Source organism: Amphiprion ocellaris, chromosome 18 (assembly GCF_022539595.1).
Source record: "Amphiprion ocellaris isolate individual 3 ecotype Okinawa chromosome 18, ASM2253959v1, whole genome shotgun sequence".
NCBI lineage: Eukaryota > Metazoa > Chordata > Actinopteri > Pomacentridae > Amphiprion > Amphiprion ocellaris.
The window spans coordinates 815,862-838,000 of NC_072783.1; the positions used below are offsets into that span (position 1 = coordinate 815,862).

A 22,139-nucleotide genomic window follows, 5' to 3' on the forward strand; every position below is an offset into this window, starting at 1 on the left:
ATTTTGGAAACATTTGCTCAGTCACTCTCCATCACCTCCTCCCCTCTCCTCCCTCTGTCCTCCACTCATTCTTTTCTCACCCTCTCCTCCTTCTTGTCCTCCCTCTTCTTCCAACACAGGCTCAACACTGACAGGATAACGTGCAGCACTTTCAGTCTCGGCTGTGTGAAGACTTTGTGTCCTTTTCTATTCATGTCAGGCACCTTCAGATAGCATGGGGGATTTACATTCTATAGTCTCAGTAAAAAAAAAAGAACACTGCAAAAACACAAAGTATCACTGCTCAAAGTGTGAAAAAAAATTAAATCCTTTTAATGATACCAGGAGAGGATAAGAAATACAAGAAGGTCAGAAAACTCAGACACATTCCAGATTCTCCACCAGCACAACATGTGTTCTTTAAATCATTTTAACAAAAGGCTGTATTCATTACACCTTTTTTGTGATGTGGAAAGCTTTAAAAATCGTCTCCTGGAAATCCTGTGCTTGGCTGTGTTGTCACTGGATCGTGCGTTTTTACGCATGACCGCATGGTGGCGACCTGCGCTGCGCTGCGCTGCGCCCAGAATCAGCTTCCCGGCGTTACCTCATGAAGAACCCGGGACTCGTCCTCATCCGACGCACACCGGCAGCCGGGCTCTCCACCGTGGCAGGCTCCGACCGTGCTACTGTGACTGCGTGCGTGTTTCTCCCCGCCTCGCCGCCCTCATTCTCCGCTCTCCGAACTGCTCAACTTCTCCTCAGCGCTCATGTCAAACTGAATCCCGACCTTGACAGCGCGCCGCGGAGAGGAACTTTACAGGACGACGAAGCTCGGAGAGAGAGTGTGTTTGTGCTCCGTATCTGGCGCTCCTCTCCAGAAAGGAAACGGATTCGAGGAAAAAAGTCTGATTTGGAGAAGCTGGAAGCCACTCGGTCGCGGACAACGGCAGGAAGGCTGAAGTTTGAAGTAGAAGAAGAAGGAAAACAGCATCTCAAGGACGCGGGTGAAAGAAAAAAAAGTATGAGGAGCCGCTTTGCCTCGTTACAGGTGCAGCGAGAGATTGGCTGTTTGGACTTAACCTGGATTCGTCTTGACTGAGTTGCATCTGTTCTCAGAGCAAAACGCACGCTGCTTTGGCACCGAAAGGAAAATATTTTGTGGGATTTGTGGAACTGGATCGGACTGTAAAACAAACACAGACTGTGTGACCGAATTCTCCGGCCGCCAGAGGCTACGGCAGCGTTTTTATTTTCACGCTCCCGGGGTTCGGTGCGCTCTGCCCGATTGGACTCCCAGAGACACGGAGCAGCGGAACCAGGACACCACAGCCACGACCTCCGCCGGGCACTTGTTGTCCAGTCTGCGTCCCGACGCCCCCCGGTTTGGGACCATGTTTGAGGAGTCCTGGAGCAGATCGATGTGGCGCGCCACATGGATTTTATTTTTTTCCTTACTCATCCACTCCACGCAAGCTCAAGGTAAGAGGGACACCGGCTCGGCACGGTGCCGATCAGTCATCACGCAGGCCCACTGTGGCTCCCCTGCTGTGCTGGGTGTTTATGTGGACGAATCTGTGATGTCTCCATTATTCATCGCCTTTTGCACGTTGGGCAGCCTATAATTTCCTCATTAGGCTACACATCCTACTGACACGCAGATCTCTTTTGCGTAAATGTGGCACACACTCACGCACCGGTGCTATTATTTCCCGTTTAATAAACATTTCTATGACGCTTTCCCTCCACATCTTTCACAGCCTGAACTTCACATTTAACTCCATTAAGTTCAGATCTTATATATGGTGTGCGTCTTTATTTGGCACCACTCGAGTTCCATGATGTTTTCTCGGGAGACAGCTGCTATCCACTGGATTTTTGGATTTTTCTACTTGGAACATATGTAATGAACATTTTTAATGACAGAAGCCAAGCTGTTGAAACGTTAAGCTGAGAAATAAGTACTAATTAATTAATCACACACACACACACACACACACACACACACACACACACACACACACACACACACACACACACCCTGAGCTTTGCAAATAAATAGATCCACATTGATACATGCACACGAGTGTGAAATGTTGAAAATGAATTGGTTTTCTGTGAACTGTGCTGCCTGAGCAGAGGAGAGAGGAGTGTGGCGTTTTTCTTCCCTGTTTTCCATTATTTTAGTAGGCAGAGTCAAATTCTCAATAATCCCACAAGATCCCTGTAAAATTCCTGTGGAGATTTGGAAAACCAAGGCAGAGTCGACTGTAACCTCGGGCATTTCTTCCTCTTTATTTTTACCCCGTCACATCCCTGCAAGGTGTTTAGTTTCTCTGCTGTATCTCTGCTGAAAATGATCACTAATTATCGTTTGTTTTTATGAGACAACAGCTCGGTTGCTGTGGGAGATCACAGTCGGATCGTGATAAGAGACGATGTGACACTTTGATCCAGACATTGTTCCGTACATCCAGAACAGAGGGAGGACTGGAGTTCGCACCATGGCTCCTTGAGGTTGCTCCAGGGGGTCTTTTAGCGAAGAACATCTTAATTGCCAGGCAGTGGCAACTTGAAGAATAATGATGTTGATGGAAGGTTTTCCCTCGCCGCACAAAGCTCAAACTCTTTCTGTGCATGTTCAACAAATGTTGCTCTCACCTATTGTGGGTGACACTCCCTGTGTTGCTTCTGCTTTGGTCTGCTGCACCTTCCCCGCTCAGGTAGTTGGGATTCAGGTGTTGCTCCCGCTGTGAGGAGGGAGTATTACCTCTCAAGATAGACTCTAAGCCCTCGGTTGGGCTCACTCAATAATACAATGTAGAAAAGATGGAAAAAAAAAGGAAACAAACAAACAAGCCAAGATATCCATCATTCATGAGGGCAAATCCTAGCACCTGACATTTACAGGAGATTGATAACTCGGGTATTAAGACTCCTGACATTGTTGTTTTCACTCTGCACCTCTCTGGCTCTTTCCTTCTGAATGCCTGTTTAACCAAGGGAGTTAAATAAGTCAACATTATTTACAGCAGCAGCCTGGGGAGGTGGTTTCGCTTCTTTTTTGGGTGTGCATGGGTGCATGCAACAATATGCATGCCTGTGTACAATACAGCTGTGAATGTTGGAGATGAAGGCTGCCAGTCACTTTCTCTCCGCTCAGTCCATCCAGAAGCAGCCCTCAGATTCCATTACGCTCCGCTCCCGGGTCAGAAATTGTAGGATTTAATTGGACTCTCTTCAGACCGTTTGGAGCTGCAGCTCGTTGAAAGTGACCCCAGTGTGGGCCGCTCTCTTTCCTCCTGATGATTAAAGAACATGATGAGGCGAGTAGCATGCCTCTGGATGGACATGTCAGCCACTGCTTGCCACATTTTAATGACCAGTCCACTGAAACAGCTTTTTAACGACGGGAGAACAGCCTTCATCAGACTTAAGTGTTATCAAGTCTTTGCTTTAGGGCCTGCTGAGCAGAGGGAGATCATCTCCAGCCCTTTTATTTTTGTATATTGTCATTCATCATCATTGTGCGCAGCAGGGAGGCAGAGGAAAGTCTGATGGCTTGAAAATGTACATTTGGTCTGCGAGTAGTTTCAGAAACATTCGAACCCTGAAACACTTTCTCAGCCTGTTTTTGGTTGCTGACATATGAGCACACTTTGTTTTTTTCCTTGAATCATGTAAAAAAAAAAAAAAAAAAAAAAAAAACTAAGAAAAAGCAAAAAAAAAACACCATCCTCCAAACTCGCCCAGCATATTTAGTTTAAAGTGACAGTTAGAAGAGCTGTCTGGTCTGTCCCACTGTTCATTCCAATTCATTTACTGAGGTCATGCCGAGACAATGCTGGGCTCGCCTGCTGGTTTTGTCATTTCTAACACGTCTATTTTGGAGCTTGCAGCAGCGGGGGAGGACTCTATTGGAATGTCATGTTTGGCATACATACTTCTGCATCACTCACCGTCTGCAGATTAGTCCGAGCGGCTACAGCTCGACTTTGGGAGCTTTGCAGGGACTTGAAGACTTCATTCTGTCAGAGGCGTGGCGCTCAGATTAACATCCATAACTGTGGTTATGACAGAGTGTCGGAGAGGGGAAGCTGCCGGGACGCGGAGGATGCACAACATGTTTGGAGCGGCGGTCTGTTTTTAGCTCGGACCTTGACACAGTAATAGAAGTCAAGGATGTCATCTCCATTTTAAATCTGTTTGGAGATTGGATTGAAATTGTCGGACTGGAATGAAATGCAATGTGGTTTGGGAAGAACCTCTTGACTGCTTCAGAAGGAAGTAAAATTGGATGCACTCTTATCACGAACGACAAAATAGGGCACGTAATCACAGATGCACAGTGGAAACATTCAGTCAGCGGCTTCCACATGAAGAGGTCGACGCCGCAAGTGGCAATATTAGATTGTTGAGTTATCAAGGTTTTCAATCGTTGCGTGTTTTGTTTGTGGATGCTTGAGAAGTCCAGTGAAGATAGGAGACAGACAGCAGATGATTGTAGAACTGTATTTACATTAAGAGGCAGTTTTCTGTCACTCTTCAAAGCCACTTTAAGTCTTAGGCTGCAGGTATGAGTGTTCTCTTTAGGCTTGCTTGAAATTGGCCTGATGTATTTGGTCAGAGCTGAAGTGAGGTAACCTACAGCGAAAGCGCTGATTGAGATTGGAGTGTGAATGATTTGTGGAGACAGAGGGGTTGAGACAATGTCTCCAGACTACAAATGTCCTGATTTGTCACTCATCTTAATTGACAGACTGGGGATTTCTGTTGCCTTGTAGCAGCTGTGCCCTGTGAAATGATTTTCAAAAAGACGAGGAAAAAAAAAAGAGACGGAGGCTGTCCTAGATCCCTGCAGCCAGCACTTTGGCAAAAGGTCACAACATATTGCTTTTAGTATTCAGGGCTGGCAAGAAAACTCACGGTCAAAGTCCAGTGATAGATTTCTCAGAGGGATGTCTAGAGTTTCACTGCGCTACGTTCAATAAAACAAAACTTCCCACCCAAGGTCTCTAGTAGTGGCAAGTCCGAGAGTGAGGCGTAACTGAGAGACCTTTTGTTTTTCTCTCTGGAAAGCATTTCCAGAGCTTTTTGGAGTGGGACTGTTTTCATCGATCCGGGTTCCGGTTTCCCAATACCAGTCAGTCAGAGAGGTTAAAAGTGTTTCTAAGTGGGACTTTTTCAGTGTTCATAAATTTCCAGTCTGATAATTAAATTTAAACCAACAGAATGCTAATGGCTTACAGAATAAAACACTTAGCAGAAAATACAACAACATACATCAACATAGCAGCTCCCTTCAGTTTGTCTCTTGCTTGAGTCAGAGGTTATTTTCAGAGTCAATAAAACAATCGTACTTAAATGACAGTGAACTCTTGTGTTAAATGATTTTTTTTTGAATATTTAACTGTCAGAATAAGAACTGTCACTTGGAAAAGGAGGAGAGTGGTGACAGAATGACAGATCTTCATGTATGACCGTACACATTCCACATGTACACTTTGATCACTCTGCTGTGTCTGTTCCATATGTAGTTTGGCTCTCGCCAGAGGCGAAGCCTCAGAATGATTGCAAGGAATCTGAGGACCCCATTAGTGAACTTCTCACCTATTGACAGCCATAAACACAGCTCAGCACTTTTCTCACCCCTCCCATGGACATGTAGACCTGCAGCTTCTTACATTACAGTAGAAGGAATGTATGCTCGTTATCGACTCATGCTCATTTTTACAAGGGCAGCGCGATTATTGCCCAAGTGATAATCAAGATTATTTTAAGCAAAGTTGAGACTGTGATTATATATCACAATTATTGAATATTTTTTATAGAGGTTTCACATTTAAATAAACCACACACTGCTTTTATTTCCCATGTCCTGCTACATTCCTACTAATGTAAAAACCTTCGCATCAAGATAAAACCTGCAATTTCAGTATATCTCCTAGAAACAAAATATAAAACAGCATTGGAAACTCCTCACATGCTGAACATCTGCTTATACACACACACACACACACACACACACACACACACACACACACACACACACACACACACACACACACACACAAACTAACCAGTCTTCCCTTAACACCTCATATGCAGGATACGGTAGAAGAGCTGTGCACAGAGAAGCCTCTAGTCCCCACTCAGTTACTGCAGTACAGTATCCCAGACATTTGTGTAACCAAAAATTGCTTTGGAAAAAACTGAACTAAGGTGCTCTAATGTCAGATTTGTTAAGTTTAAGCCAGATTCATTTATTTAAATGGGCCTCAAGTTTTCTACATAAGGAGCAGACATTTTTACATCTCAATCGTCGAAAGTGTGATTCTGATTCATGCTCTGCTTATTCTGACCCCAGCATTGAAACTAACCCAATAAAACGATAGAAATGTTAGCTTTACCTGTGCATCACTGTGCACGTACACTGTATCTGCATAAAATACTTTCCTTCATTGTTAACATGATTTGATGTGACAAAACGGTGTCCTGGTTGCACCTTTAGTGCTTCAAACATTTTGCGAATGCTGGCTGTGTTCACATGTTGACCAAGTGTCGACGCTCCCCTTTGTGCCGACACGTACATGTGTGAAAAGCGCAGGGGCAGCGGGGTGGAAGTGTGTGCAGATGTGTTGAATCTATCAAGCTTTAATCTACAGTACGACATCCTGCCAAGCTCTGTTGGATTTCGTTGCATTTATTGTGCTGCCTGACATAACCCCATTTGTGTGATTACGGTGGATAATGTGCCATATTTAAGGCACCGTCATGCTGGAATGCCTGTTAAAAATTCAAAGCTACATGCAAACAGACAAACTTCTTCTTGGTCAGTGAGTTGTGGAGGCAGAAGGACTCGTGGCTCTGAAAGCGGTGCCACGGTTTGAGAATAAGGCAGACTGCAGCCCTCTCATTGTCATTCAGCGAGACGCCGCGTTGGCCAATCAAATACGTGCAAGCGCACACTCCTGCTGGATTACTTTGTGACATAAACATGGTTGTTTGTGCTGTTTATGTGTCTCCTGGCTGCTGTTTTTGATGCCTGTGACAAAAGATAAAATGGTTGCAGTGAGTTGGAAAATCCTGTCTCTGAATATTATAAAGCACTGCCTGAAAACACTTCAGATTCTGTTTGTGGACCAGCTGGATTGTATTTCATGTCTCACTTTGACCCGACACCATCGTGCCCCGGTGATTCTCCACAAACCACCGACCAAATCCCTGTGACCCTGCCAGTATTGGTCATATTAGTCTCTCTGTTCAGCTCATTGACAGTCTGATTACACACTTGTTGCTGCATAACCAGAGACATACACTAAATGAATGCCTTTATACACTGAACAAGCCCAGACATTGATACAGACGGGCATAAAAGGCTTAAAAACACCTGCTTTAACTCACCCAAAGGCGACCGTTTCTGAATAGCCAAGCTTTTGGGAAAGGACTTTGAATTTTATGGCTGAAAATCGCACCCTGACTTTAATACTTTACTGCAGCAGGTGGAGATAAGGTCAGTCTAACTTGGGGAGAGATGACATAAAAATGGTGCCACCAGCAACGGCTCGCTCCTCAGAGGGAGTTGCTTGGTAACAATGGTGAGGCATAATCAATACCATTTCACAGCTTTTCTGTTCAGTGACCGCATTTGCTTCCAAATTCCCTCATCGGCATGCCAGCCACTTTCCATTTTTCTTCCTCAAGTCGTTGTAAGAATCCTCAAATTTCTGCCCAGTCCTGCTCTCTTCTTTGAAATGCCAGTTATGTAACCTCCAGAAAAATAACTATTTGATTGAAAAAGAAGAAAGATAAATGATCGTACTATTTCCTTTTTCCTTCCGAGCAGTTCAGACGGAGTGACCAGAACAAGAGCGGTTGGGACGACGACGTAGTAGGCCTTATTCACAAATAGTCTCTTTTAAGCCCCTGTCATGGTGCCAGCTGCCTGGAACAGAGCACAAAGGAGTCTGGTTAGTGTTTGCCAGGGCTGCCCTATTTGTCTTTGCATGGTGATTAATTTGGTTTCTGGGACTGGGAAAAGAGGCCACCAGGGCCAGCTGGGAATTGTCACCATAGACGGAGACAGACAGAGGTCAGTGCTGAATGACCTGCGGGACTGAAAACAATTTGGAGTGCTTGTCAATCAAAAAAAAACCAGAGGATTCGCTTGTGTCCCTGTTGGCTTTAGTAGTGACGAGCTCATTTCATTGTTCATATCCTAATTGGGGCTGTGACTGTACTGGATTTAACCGGAATGGCGAGTCTTTAAACGCCTCCTTTGATCACTGTGCTGTGCGCCAGGGTAAACCGGATTACCTGCTCCGAAATGATTGCTTCATTTGCGACTGGTGTTTTTGGACTTTGTTACATTTGCAAAGTGTGTGCATCTTTATTTACAGGTGTTCCTCTTTGATGTACAGTCAGGAGACCACTGATAGCATGCATGTTTTTTTATTTTGTACTTGGCTTTTCAGTAAGAACGCTACAGCATTCCTCTTTTGAAGCTCTGTTCGATCTACTTTGTGTGAACAATAAAGCTGAGGCTTGCTGTGCCGAGACCAGAGTGAAGGATTTACAGTAGGGCATTCCACCTTGTTTTAATATCACTGTGGCGAGAGCGTATCCTGTGTTTCCATGTCTGCTGAGGCAAGCCAACCCGCAATTCTGCACTCTTGCAGCCTCCTAAATTATCATCTGGGGGCCTTCTGTTCTTATACGCCTTATATGCATCAGATTGTGCTGCCTTGTAGTGATCCTGATCTCCTGCTGCACAAATCGAGCTCTAAAACGACCTCAACATAATAATAAACGAGAGGTACAAATGTGATTATGGACTTGAACTTTTCTCTCACCTTAAGAAGGCCATTATGCGCGAGGCGACAGGCGAAGCAGGGGAGCCACAGTCAAGGCCTGTTTACCACCATCATCCCTCATATGGATGGATGGAAATGAGGCAGACCTCAGAGTGACACTAGCTTCAGGAGGCCCCCAAACCAACTCACTCATGTGGATTCTTGTGTGTTTACAATTGAAATGCGCTCAGATTGGCTGGGAGCTTGGGAAGCCACCTCTGAACCCTGTAATTGCTGCTTCCTGGGGGAGGTGTTTTTCTGTGAGTGTTTGCAGGCGACGTCTGAATTTGCATGCATATGTAAGTGGAAGGCGCTTGTGGGTGTTGGTCTGCATGCAAGCGGTGGCCAGTTAAAGCCCACAGGCCAATAAGCTGGCCTAACTATCACATCTCCGACTGGCTGCCACTCACTGGGCTCCCCCAGAGCTACAATAATTTCGCTGCAGTGCTATATGAAGAAAATGATAGGGGAAAAAAATCTGCATCTCTAGTTCATGGAGTTCGGGGGCATTAAATTGAAAACACCCAGAGCCGTATATTTTGTGAATAAAAAGGGATTCAGGCTAAACTGCTGCTCTTTTCTGCATACTTTGATACCACTGGCGTGATTCTATCGTGAAGAAGCCGGATGACACGCAGATCAATGTAATGGCTCAGATAGGGATGGTGGAGGGCCTGATCGATTCTGACAATCACACCATCTTTAACAGACATCTCATCAAAGGCCCATTCCCTTTTTCGCCATCCCATTACCCATCCATCCAGCCCTTGGATCCGCTGCCTCCTTACCCATCCCATGCAGGAATAATGGGGCCTTCACCCCCAGTTGGATTAATCAGCCATAACCATATGCTACCGTGTGCAATTATGCTGCAATTTTGACCAAGGGAAACAGCTGTTGCCATTTGAAAGGGTGGAATAAGATTGTAATTGCCTTAACTTTGATTTGTAGGGTGCTTTGATTTGATGAGAGAGCACATTTTTATGCTTTACATAATAATAACACAGAATGAAGAGAACTATTAGAACATGAGACTTTTTCCGCTTCCAGCCTCCAGATGCATTCGGAAGATAACCTTGCTGTTATGATCAATTACTCACAAATTATAGCACGAATGATTATGTTTATTTATTTGGGTTTGAATGAACTTTCTATTTACAGAGGCGGTGTTTTAGATTCAATCATCTAATGACTTTTGATTATGTTGATGCGTGGGGGCGCCATGCTATTTTGATGCAGGAGGTTCTGTAATCTTCTCCGTAAGGCCGTCGCATCAAAGGTGATCTTCTGAAATCCTTTCCACGGCAGCGTTCCATACCTTTTAATGTGCTAGCCTTCCTGCTTATGCACTCCTCTTACCATTTGTCCACATTTGATGAGAAAACCTACAGACTCTACGTAGCATTAAATCTTTGACGTGTTTTCAGTCATACAAGAATTCCAGCATTATTTTCTCCAGGACTCAACCTGTCTGCAGGTATATGACTTGATTATTGCGTTAATTATTTTGAATCCAATGGAGAGATGTGTGACTCTGTAATAATATGTAAATGATTCACACGAAGGTCAGGGTGTTCTTCTTCTCCAGGTGTTTTTTTTTGCTACAGTGATATGAAACAGGTGAAGAACCCTTGAACCAAAAAGAGCACGACTGCAGATTGTGTGCCTGGAAGGTTTGTGTGTCAGGAGTTCAAAAATAATTGCGCTGTCTGCACCATTTGTTGGTTCCTAAAGACACTAAAAATGTATTTTCTCTCTTAGTGAATTTGCAGATAAACACAATACGTATATTAAAGATGCAAAAGTGCGAGGGCTGGAGGAGGAAAGTATGCCGAATAGTGCTGCACTGAATATTGAAACTTGAAAAGTCATTAAAAATGACACTGTTCTCTGTTATTAGTCCCAATATGATATCAGGTGCTCCCTGCATTTCCTCTGCAGGTATTGTGGTCATGCCAACTCATTTCTTCTTCTCTCATCGTAACAAAACCCAAGGCTTAGCTGCTCTTAGTGCTGTTGCAGAACATCTCATGACTCTTCAAAAAGTAGATGCATTTATGCTGTATATGGCATTATATACCATTAGATCAATTCTGTGAACACCAAAAGGCCAATCTGGGTAGGAAACCTAGACCAACAATCAACCATTGGCCCATAGTAATGCTGTAATTTTATCTCGCTTAGGCGGAAGGTATTAAGTGTCACAGCAAAGTTATGTGACGATTGGCGTACGTTAGTCCATCTGTCTGTCTGTGTGCAACATTACTCAAAAACAGACCAACGGATTTGGATGAAATTTCCAGGAAAGGTCAGAAATGACACAAGGACCAAGTCATTAGATTTTGGCAGTGATGCGGCTTATAGTCTGGATCCACGGATCTGCTAAAGATTTCTGTATCATTGCCAGGTAGCGGCAAGGCGTCACTGTAACCATGACAACAAGTGAATACTACGTCAGCTGATTGTGATCCTACTACAAATCCACCGCTGAGGACTTATCAGGACTTATCCATCAGAAATGATACAAGGAACAACTGATTAAATTGTGGGGGTGTTTCTGAGTCCCTTCAATTCCCACCGCCTGCTACATATTTAGGTCATGTGATCTGGTATCCGTACATAACATACACATGCAGAACACACACCTGGACTCAGCGCAAGGTCATTGTGTTTGTGGGTACATCTATATTAAATGGACACATTCTATGCTGTTGTGATTTCTGCATTGAATTTTTTCAAGATTTCAGCCGTCAGAAATGATACGACTGAGCAGCCTTGGAGGAGGACTGAGCTCTCTGAGTGCTTTTCTTGTTTTGAAAATGTGACAACACTAATTCATGAGAAAAATACGATACATGTTGAAAATGAGAAAGTCGGGGCAGGATGATGAAGGTTAAATACCATGAATATGTAACAAAAGCGAATGAAATGCAGCGTAACTCTAAAGTTTCAGGAGGAAACTTGGCCACATTGGAAGTGATCTGGCATCAGAGTTTGATATGTTCAATACTTTCTAGAAAAGTTCTGTGTGCCTCTTAATTTTCCAGCCTCCCTTTTGAACTTGTCAGTGGGGTAGACAGAACATCATGTGCCATGTGAATTTTTCATCAAACGGTCAATTTCTGTTCTGAAGCCTTTTACAGAAGGATTTACTAACTGGTGCCTCTCTTTCTCTGCAAGTTGTTAGATAATTTGCTTTGTGCAATAAGCTAAAGGATGAACTCTGACCTGATTGAGATGCACAAAGAGGAGATTGTAATGATGAAATGCCTTCTTAATACATCAGCTGCGTGGGGTCAGTATTCGCTCCTCTTTAAACACGCCATGAATGACAGAGCCTTGGCAGTGCTTTGAAAACTGTGCTTAAACTCACAAAACATTGTTCTTATTTTCCTTTTTTGTCATTGTCTGACACTTAGGGGCCACTCTCAAGAGATGTAAGGCACATTTCCCTCAACGGAGAACATCTTACATCTGTGAAAAGAATGAATGTTCTCCGCTGGTATTGGTGCATTGATCATGGACGCCTATGATATTGCTTTTGAATAGTTCCTTTTGACTCCTGCCAAGCCTCGTGTAAACACCAAGCACTGTGCAAATGATTTTTTATTTCATTTTTTGTGCTAGCAGATGTACTTCACAAATGTCTTCTCATGCGAGGAAAGTGACGCGCACACAGAGAAGCAAGGAATAAAGAAGGAAAAAAGGTGATAGCGGCATCACCAATTAACTAGAGGATAATTAAAGGCTTTATTTGAAACTATTGTATGCCTGCAATTTTTATCCGGGCGATCACTTCCTTAGCTTGGCTCATCTGTCACCACATCCAGCTCCCCCACTGATAGCTGATTGTTATGGTTTGATATCACCTGCTAATTGAGATGCCTGCTTTATCTGTGACTCACTTTCAGAGAAAAGCACCCTTTCATAGCTCTTCTTTACACTTTTTCAGCTGAGCAGGTCCCCAAATGTAGATTAGTTAGATTAACATCTTGATTATCGTTTGCCTGGATACACTTCACACTTGACCAAATTACTTAACACTCTCGGCAGTCAACTTAATGGGAATAACCCGATGATAATGGAAGGTGACAGAGTGAGATGGATGCTCGGACGCTGGGTTTTGACCCTGCGGTGTTGCGTTCGCTTGACCTCAGCTCAAGGACGCTAATAGGTAGCCTCGCGAGCACGTTCGCGGATGCAAACACTCGCGCAAACATGCTCACACTTCTCTCTCATTGCACAAAAGTGAGTCACTCCCTCATGAGTGAGCAGAAGAGGCAAGGAGTGCTCCATCCATCTTGATTTGTCAATAGTTACAATTTTAATTACACCTGAGTGCTGTCAGCCTGCCAGGCTGGGCGGGGAGCATCGATTCGCTGCGACTAATTGATTAATTGCTGTGTTCAAGTGGGCAGTTTTCCCCTCCAGACCCCATCTCTTATTTTGCAATTCCCTTCATCTTCATTTTTCGGTGTGTTGTGTTTACAGCACTGAGCTTTCACCTGCAGGTTGCGAGGAATAAGTGGGGTGCTTGTAAAGGAGACCCACCTTATTTTACTCGAGTGAGAGTGGCGTATTAAGGGGGAGGGAGGCCTGTTGTTACTGTACGAACGATAGATAACAACTGGGGCGTCGCAGTACATCACCGCAGCCATTATGTGACAGTTAAAGGAGGCGAGAGATTTGGAGGCGCAGCTGCCGGAGACCTTTTACTGAAAACTGTGGCTTAAATTTGTGTGGCCGTTTGTCACGGCGCTCCACTGTCTTGCGGAATGAGCTCCAGTCTTTATATTGCCATTTTAGACAACAGCACACAATAGTGATCAAAAATAAAAGGTGCGGACGACACAGCTAGTGTGTTGGCTCGCACCGCTCCCTTCTCTAAATCTTCCTTCCTTCCTGGCAGAAGTCTTTAAACCTCTCCATAAAATGTCAGAACCCTGGAGCTGCTGCATCACAGTCAACCCGACCGCCGACCTCCAGGGCTCCAGCTTACACCAAACAGGCCCACTTCCCATCATCCGTCACTGAATCCTCTGAGAGCTGGGCAGGTTTTATAAAAATCTCAAACCCCAAACCATAATTGTAGTTGTGCAATGTCACAAAAGAGTAGAAATCTGTTTTGATAAACTCTTTGTAAAGGATTTGGTGAAGCAAAGGTTAAACAAAACCGCTGCTGGTTGTGAAACTTGTAAAAAACTAAACCCTCCAGTGTCTTCGGTGACTACTGCGGTATTTGCATGGTCGCATTCTGAATTCCAGCTCGGTCTTTTAAATATTTACGCTCCGTGTGTGGGCTATATTTAAACAAAGGAGTTAATGAGTGTTTTGACAGTGTTGGTTTCTTGTGGCCAGTCAGGGTGGGGGGAGTTGTGCAGTTTCAACAGAGACACGATGACTAATGGAAAAAAGCAGAGATGGGCATGAAGTACCGGACGTGCATCAACTTCAATTTAAACTGTGTGACACATCGCAAAGTCATAAACAAGTGTTACAGTTGAGCTAAATTCAGCCGTGTGGCTTCACTCTGTTCTAAAAATGTAGTTCTTGGTTAAGCCTCTGAATGCCGAGCTGTTTCTGGGAGAGTTTCTTCGCTCCAGTTGGGCTCATTTTTTATTTCAAGGTAAAATCTCGTGCCTCAGTGGAAACAGCACAGCCATGTATAGAAGGGCAAGGACTCAAACATGTTTTCTGTGCCATATGATGCAGCTATATCACCATAAATCCTAAAAAACAAAAGAAGAAAAGTTTAATTTTATTTTCCAACGTTTTTTTCCAAGTTCACCCATGTGTTACTATTACTGGAAAAAATGTTCCCTAAAAATTCTGTAGATATTCTACAACTTAAATTTTCATTTTCTTCCCATTTTTGTCTTTTAGCTGCTCTGTGTCGCACACATCCTGCAGTTCAGTCAAGGTTCAACTGAAAATTCCCTGAATTTTTTCCATGGGATGGTGGGTCACAGCTGAGTTGCTCGTGGTTTTTCAATTATAGCAAGGAAGGCAGTTTTTTTTTTTTTCAAATGCTTTATTTTTAACAAGCTTTTAAATGAGACAAACAGAATCTGATGAAATATCACAATTTGAAGCTCAGATTTGGTAAATTTTCTTGACTGAAGGGTTGAACATCTGCTCATTCTTTCACTTTGTTTTGATTTCTCGCTCAGAAAATGGTGTAATTTGGGTGATTTCTTAAAAGATAACATCTCTTTCAGGTTCTGGGGGTTCAGAAGGTTTTACAACACTGGAATCCTGCCTAAACATAGTTGCTGAAAATTCTGAACTTAATTGGATTGTAATTACTTTGAGCATGCATGATTAGCTGACCCCCTCCTAGTCGTTTTTTAGCTTGGGTTGCAGGGTTTTCTCCCAGCATGCACCGCTGAAAGAGAATCTGTGAGAGGAGTGTGCTGACTCTCGAGATGCATTTTGGTGCTGACATTATGAGTACACAGCTCTAACAGGAGGCGTCTAGATTTCACACATAAAATTTTAAGTTCTTCTTTATCATTTTACAGACGATACTTCCTGAGGAGTGAGTGTGGCGTGCTGGTGAATGCATCCATATGTAGTTCCTTCATCCCCTTCTATAGGTAACAATAGAGCGCTTGTGATCGCTGACTGTTTATAGCAGGAAGAACATGTGTTGGCAGTGGGGAGTGAATAACTGAAGGCAGGGAGCCTCTGTAGATGTGGTTAACGTCCATCGTCCTGTCACTTAGGAGATCAGGAAGGAAATTTCTGAGCAGTGAAAGAATACAATACCAGTTGTGAAACAACAGCAGAAAAATGTGCTCTGTCCTTGTTTGCTGCACAATGCAGTCAGAGAAGCAGCGAAAAGGTGCTTTTCACAGAGACGGCAACAACAAGAAGAAAAGGTTCCCTTTGATGGCCAATTACTTGGTCTGTCATTCCTTCCTCACAGTGCCAGAACACAACACAACCTTCACACAGGTTGACTGTCCCTCAGCCCCACGTAGCCACATAGACAAATTCATAAGCACAAGCGCATACTGCTGCATGAAAATGACATTGTACGCTGTGAGGCTTATGTGTGTAAACACTATCTAAAGAAAACAAACATGTAGAAGCACAATGCTGCATGTTAAAGACCCCGGAGTCGCCCTCACAGCCACACGTACAGCACACGGCCTCTCCATGGAATTAAGACGAGCAGGAAACAGTCATAGGCAGGTATTAATGCAGGTAGCGCTACTCGGAGACAGGAAAAAAAAAAGTAAACACTTAGCAGGAGCAGAAGAAAATCAGAAACACACAAGGACTGTTTTATTTCAGCTCAAAGTACGTAATTTAAGACCTGCCAACTGCAGCGACCATTAAAAAATAAAAATAAACAAATAAATTAAAATGTAAATTTTGATTTCATGCTGTGACATTTGGGACATGTTTTTTTCTTTTTAAAATGTATTTATTTTTAATACATTTACTGTTGAGCTATTTTCAGAAATCCTAATTTTTAAAAAAATAATTTAGGGATGCAAATATCATGTATTCATTAAAAAAAATATTTGTAGCTTTAAATTAATACTGTGATATTTGGTTGGGAAATGTTTTGTATTTAAAAAAAACAACTTTTTAAAAAATCATTTTACTGACAAGCCATTTTAGAAATCTTTACTTTTTATATTTTATCTGTATAAAATAACTCAATAATTCAGCATATTGTGAAGTAAAAATATAGAGTTTAATGCAACAGATGTTAAAAAAACAAAATGACAAATATCTGCTGCAAGTGACATTATCATCACTTTATGCAAGACTGTGCAACTTTTGAAAGGGGGAAATACCACATAATTCAAATGAAACTTCATAATTAAGAAACACATCCTTACTTGTTTGGGTGAAGCAGTGCAGTAGTTTGTGGTGGCTGATAGATTTTAAACAGATAACGCCATGGTGGTTTGCTTTGCTGACTTTATCACTCTTTCTATTTGTGCCCCGCTATATTTTATCATTCGGCATTATCTTGTAATTACAGACGACCACAGGGACCACAGTTTGCATTGAAAAAAAAATCCATATTGAAATAGGTTCCAAACAATAATTATTGCAAATAATTTGTGTACTTTCCTGGGTATTGTATGTTTGTAGCTAAGGAAAATAATTGGGTTAAAGCACACCTAATTAGTTCAGCAATTTGGGGAACTGCACTTATTTGCTTTCTTGCTGAGTGAGATGCGAAGATTATTATCACTCGTATGTCTGGTAAATGTGAAAGTGGAGCTAGGAGATCGGCTGAGTCGCTTTTTCACGCATTAAGCGAAGCGAATCACCTGCTGGCTCGTTCCTAAACATCACACAAAAATCTGTTGGAACCAATGACAAAAAAATACTTTAGTGTGGTACATAGTGAAGGGCTGCCACTGAATACCATTCAGTCGATTCATCTGGGAGATGAATTTTATCCAAAAAATCTGGAGTTTCGAGCTTTATGGGTGCATTTAGCCACTTCAAGGACAAAATCTATTGAAAAGCTCTCCCTGCTAATCAACAGACGCCGTTTATGGTGGTTTTACCTCTACTGGTGGGCATCTCATAGAATAATGTATTCTTTCTTGGAGCATTGCAGTTGTACTGCTGTAGTCTGCCTCTGAATCTCTGCACAACGGACAAACTGCCTTTTTGTGGAGTGTTTTTGTGATAATTCGAAGTACTACCAGAATTTTGAAGCTTTAGGTCATTGGAAACTTTGGAAACTCTGCTGCAGCCAGCATTTTAAAACTGTAGCCCTGGAGCCAAAAAAACATCCATATATATATATATATATATATATATATATATATATATATATATATATATATATCAGGGTCGTGGGGGCTGGAGTCTATCCCAGCTGACTGAGGGTGAAGGCAGGAGACACCTGGACAGGTAACAGTCTATCACAGGGCTACACATAGACACAAACAATCACACTCACATTCACACCTACAGGCAATTTAGAATCACCAGTTAACCTCAGCATGTTTCTGGACTGTGGGAGGAAGCTGGAGAACCTGGAGGAAACCCACACATGTACAGGAGAACATGCAAACCCGATGTAGAAAGATCCCTGGAAAGCCGGGAAGTGAACCGGGGATCTTTTAGCTGCAAGGCGAAAGCATGAACCACCAAGCCACTGTGCAGCCCACCAAAAAAAGATGCAGAACAGAAACTTTTTACATTGAATTGATATGAAAAGAATATACCAATGATTACGTTTTCAGCATCTACGTCATCGATTGCCCTGATCAACTCCAATATCAGTGGAAATTTAACTTCCACTTACTCAAATATTTGCTTTAAATCTAACTTATCAGTGATCTTGAGAATGTGTTAGGAACATTTTAAGCACCACTAAAGCAGAACAACAGAGCTTTGGTGGATTTTTGTCCTTGTAAAAATAAAAGAATAATTTATTATGCTTAGGTTTTATTTTGTAATCTTCAAATTGCTTCTGAAAATGACTGAACACAGAAAACCTGTAACAACAGATCTGCAGGAACTGGTGGAGTCACTCGCTATATACCTGCCATCTACTGTCCACATGCTTTTCATGGCATTATAGTGTCTGGTGAGATGATAGTTGGACAACTCATCTTCTTTAAGAACAAGCTTTTATTGGTTGTGTTGTTTGTTCGTGCTCGCTGCCGCCTTGAATTTGCATTTTGTTTCTCTTTGGACAGGCTAGCCTTTGTCCTTACTTGCAGCCTTTATGCTAAACTACCTTTAAACACATCTAGCCAAGGATCTACCTAGGTGGAATCAGTGTTGACCTTCTTGCTCTACTCTCCATTAGACTACAAACAAAATTACCTGTTTGTCGACTTCACAAATGTATTATCATGCTGTTGTTGTGAGGAAACTGTCTGCATTCCTAAAGCACCAGTATTCTTTAGCTGGTCTTTTACCTGCCGGTAACCTTTGCTCACACACCCAAATAAGACTGGATGTAGTTTTATCGCAAACTTGTAAAACCAAAAACAGAACATTTTCTGCTGAGCAATGATTCAGGTTCCCTCATTGTACATTCAGCGGGTGGCGTCCAGATTTAGATTCAGTGTCCTGGTTCCTCACAACTGTCATTCCTTGGCCTCTGCAGCTGCTGCCTTGCCCCTCAGGTGCAGACACACATAGACCTTAATCTTTTGACCCACCAGGCCTTGTCAGGTGCCCCGAAATAGATCTAAACCCCCACAATCCATCACGACCAACGACGTGCTCGCTAACCCGGAAGACGGCGCCACGTCAAAGGACATCTCTACAAAGATGTACCAGCTGACAAACACGAACAAGCTGTTTGATCTGGTAGTAACAGAGCTCTCACGGGACTCCTCCGATTCTCCCTCTGACTGACTGACATTTTTTCCCTCCGTTATCGCTCCGAGACGAGGCTTTGAAATTTGATTGACAGCCGTGATCAGAAAGCACCTCTTGCAGTTGGTTATAGGAGGAGGAGGCAGATGTAGAGGGAGGCGTAGGCTTAACGCTGGCAGCTATCAGCTGGAATGACAGACGTGCCGTATTTGTCTGTGGCTGAGAATCTGTCGGACTTCAGCGGGGTCTCCGGCCAAATCCAGGCCTGTTGATCTGGCAGGGCTGGAGGGGCAGCGGTGGGCTGTCAGCTGCCCGTTGCCTCCTCTGCAGGTACATCCAGATGAGAAGATGTGGTTTGATTTTTTTTTCCTTCTGCCTCGAGGCTCCACTCAATCCTAACCCTCTTTCTCTTGTTTTTTAATGGAGGCTGGCAATTCATCCTGGCTCTCTCTTTCTCTGTGTCTTGCTTGTTCTCTTTCTGCTCTGCTCAGCTTCTTTCTTTGCAACAAGCTTTGAGGGATGAGGAGGGAAAGAGGGAAGATCAAAGGCAACCCGCGCACTCTGCCCTCCAATATCATTAGGCTATCTCTGATGGCATTATTAGAGTTTCTGTGAGTGTCTTTTTTTTATCCGAGCTCGAGTGATTGTGTGTTTTTGTGCGTTGCATGTACATGCAGCCAGTTTTGTGTGATGCCTTCCCTGCTGGCGTGGGGCCCCGGTGCCGCCATCGGGCCGCCCTGCCGTCAGCCCTTCCATATTGAGCAAGACGTCCGAGCTTCCCCCTCCAGCGAGGTGCATGAGGGAGCTGCCTCCTGTTTGATGTCTCTTCTGTTTTGCTCTGATCTTCCTCCACCAGAGCCTCGCAGTGCAGACGTACGCAGCAGGCCGAGATAATGGAGAAAACACTGTGACCAAAAACACATCTGGCACACCGGAGCAAAGGTCTCAAACCTCAAACCACCTACGGAATCAAAGCTCACCTTTGCTGCTTTTTTTTTCATTTAAAAGATAAGTCTGTGGCACTATTTGTCCCCTTTCCATAATGCATCACGGCGAGCCGTATGAAATACTTCACATTTTCTCTTTTGCTGTCATCCAATCTCAGTTTTTGTTTTCTGCTTGATCAAATGTATGCGTTCAAAATTGGATGCTGTCAGAGATGTCAATTTGATATGACTACGGAGGAAAGGTATGAATTAAAATGACTGCTCCAAGAGAACAACATGTACAGTGTGTCAAATATGTGCTCACAGAATCTGTTATCATTGCTGATCCCAACTTCCTGGTTGCCTACTCCGACTCCTTGATTATGATTTTGCACCTCAGATTTCTTTTTGTTTGTGGCGGTCACAGAGGAAGAAGGCAAGTCGGGAGATGGAGTAGAAGCCATGTACCGCAGATATAAACAGCAGGTGTCAGTGGAGCCATTAGTTCACACCTGAGTGTTTGAATTGCTAGTGGAGGTCCATTTTCCTGCAAACCAAAGGTCCCTGCAGTGTGTTTGTTTCCTCGCCTTCCATTCTTCATGCGTCGTCCGTTCTATTGCTTATTCAGCCTGCAGTGGGGCCTCATCTGAGTGCAGAGCGTTTTCGCAATTTCTCCCGTTCTTGTGTCCGCGATGCACAGTTGCTGCAACCCTTTGTGAGTTCCACAGACTGCAGGAGAAGGAGGCGAGCAAGCATGCAAGATGGAGGCATTGAAGGACTGAGAGAGACAGGAGGAAAAGGGAGAGGAGGGGGGGAGGAGGGTGAGGCAGGGAGACTGCACAGTTACTGAATCCCTAAAGGATGAAAAGCCCCTTAGCAGGAGTCTTAAGGGGCTAATAAAATAAAGTTCTTTCAGATTAGTTAGCTAATAGAGCCGTAACAAAGTGTTGCGTCCTAACGCTGAGGGGAGCGCCGCCCTCCCGCCTGCCTCGCTGTGATGTGGGTGGAGTGACGAGGCAGGGAAGGGTGAGGGGGTGTGAGGGGGTGTGAGGGGGTGAGGCGCTAACAGAACACCTGCTGTAAAGGAGCCCTCTGGGTTTGATTCTTCAGTCAGGGGTGAGCACGGAGACAAGGAGAGGAGAGGGAGCCTACCTGGCATGAAATTACTCTCCTAGCAGCTTTAGTACTCACTAGATGAAATCAATGCGCCAACTATGCTTGCTACATGTAGTTTTTTTTTTCCTGCAAGCTTAACGAAATTAATGTTTTCTGTGAGGTATCAGACATGGGTTTTGTTCTCACATATTCCAGCTGGTAAAGACATGAGTAAGAGTTGCAAAGGCTGTCATGTGCTCCATCAGACCATGTGTAGGATTTAACCGACTGAACTGGAAAGGCATGACCCAGTAGTGACACAGCAGCTTCAAATCTCAAACGTTTTGAGAGTGCACAACATTTTCAGTTCAATAAAAGCCTTCCTATCCTATTTTAGCTGAAAGCTCATGAACAAGAAACCACAGGAACAACTTTGAGTATTCTCTAAGCATTTGCATTAACCTTAGAATATTAAAAGCACTCAAAAGATCACATTGACACTTGTGGTGCTAAAGAAATGTGCCAATTATCAGGGTTACAGGAGTGGTGCAGATGTGTCAGTTTTTTGTCACTCTTTGAGCGATATCTAGAGTTAGGTTCTCCACAGCAAATACAGAAAAAAAAAGAGTTTAAGCAGTCTTTAAATTGCATTTCATTTCATACCTGCAAATAGTTACCGTCCCCGTTTTGATATGTATTCCGTGACGGCTGCGATTTATTCTGGCTGCAGAAATGCAGTTTCTGCTACGTTTCAATCAGCAAACCTCTTTCCAGATGACAGATTGTGCGCTACCTCTCTCTTTTGATGTCTCTTCTGCATGGCGGGGATGACCATGCCTCGGCCTCTGTCTTCCTCTGCCTCGTTGCTTATCATAGCGGGCTGATGTGACGAGCGCTGGCTGGATACTGAGGGGTCAAACGGAGTGTTGTGGATGCACATGGAAGGCCACGAATTAACGGGAAATACAGC

The 22,139-nt window shown here is 43.6% G+C and overlaps 1 protein-coding gene across 8 annotated transcripts in view; it reads left to right on the forward strand.

Annotated features, from left to right (window-relative positions):
• Nucleotides 1-635: 635 nt before the first annotated feature.
• sdk2b (sidekick cell adhesion molecule 2b) overlaps nt 636-22,139 on the forward strand; it is a 375,818-nt gene continuing 354,314 nt past the window's right edge. For 2 of the 8 annotated variants that reach the window (XR_008599389.1, XR_008599388.1), the window contains exon 1: nt 636-1,461. Coding sequence is in view for 6 of the 8 variants with exons in the window: in XM_055004189.1 (XP_054860164.1) it covers nt 1,374-1,461 (88 nt within the window). In the remaining 2 variants the exon portion in view is untranslated. The remainder of the gene's footprint in view (nt 1,462-22,139) is intronic. The other 6 variants (XM_055004190.1, XM_055004188.1, XM_055004191.1 and 3 more) reach the window with 4 other exon arrangements.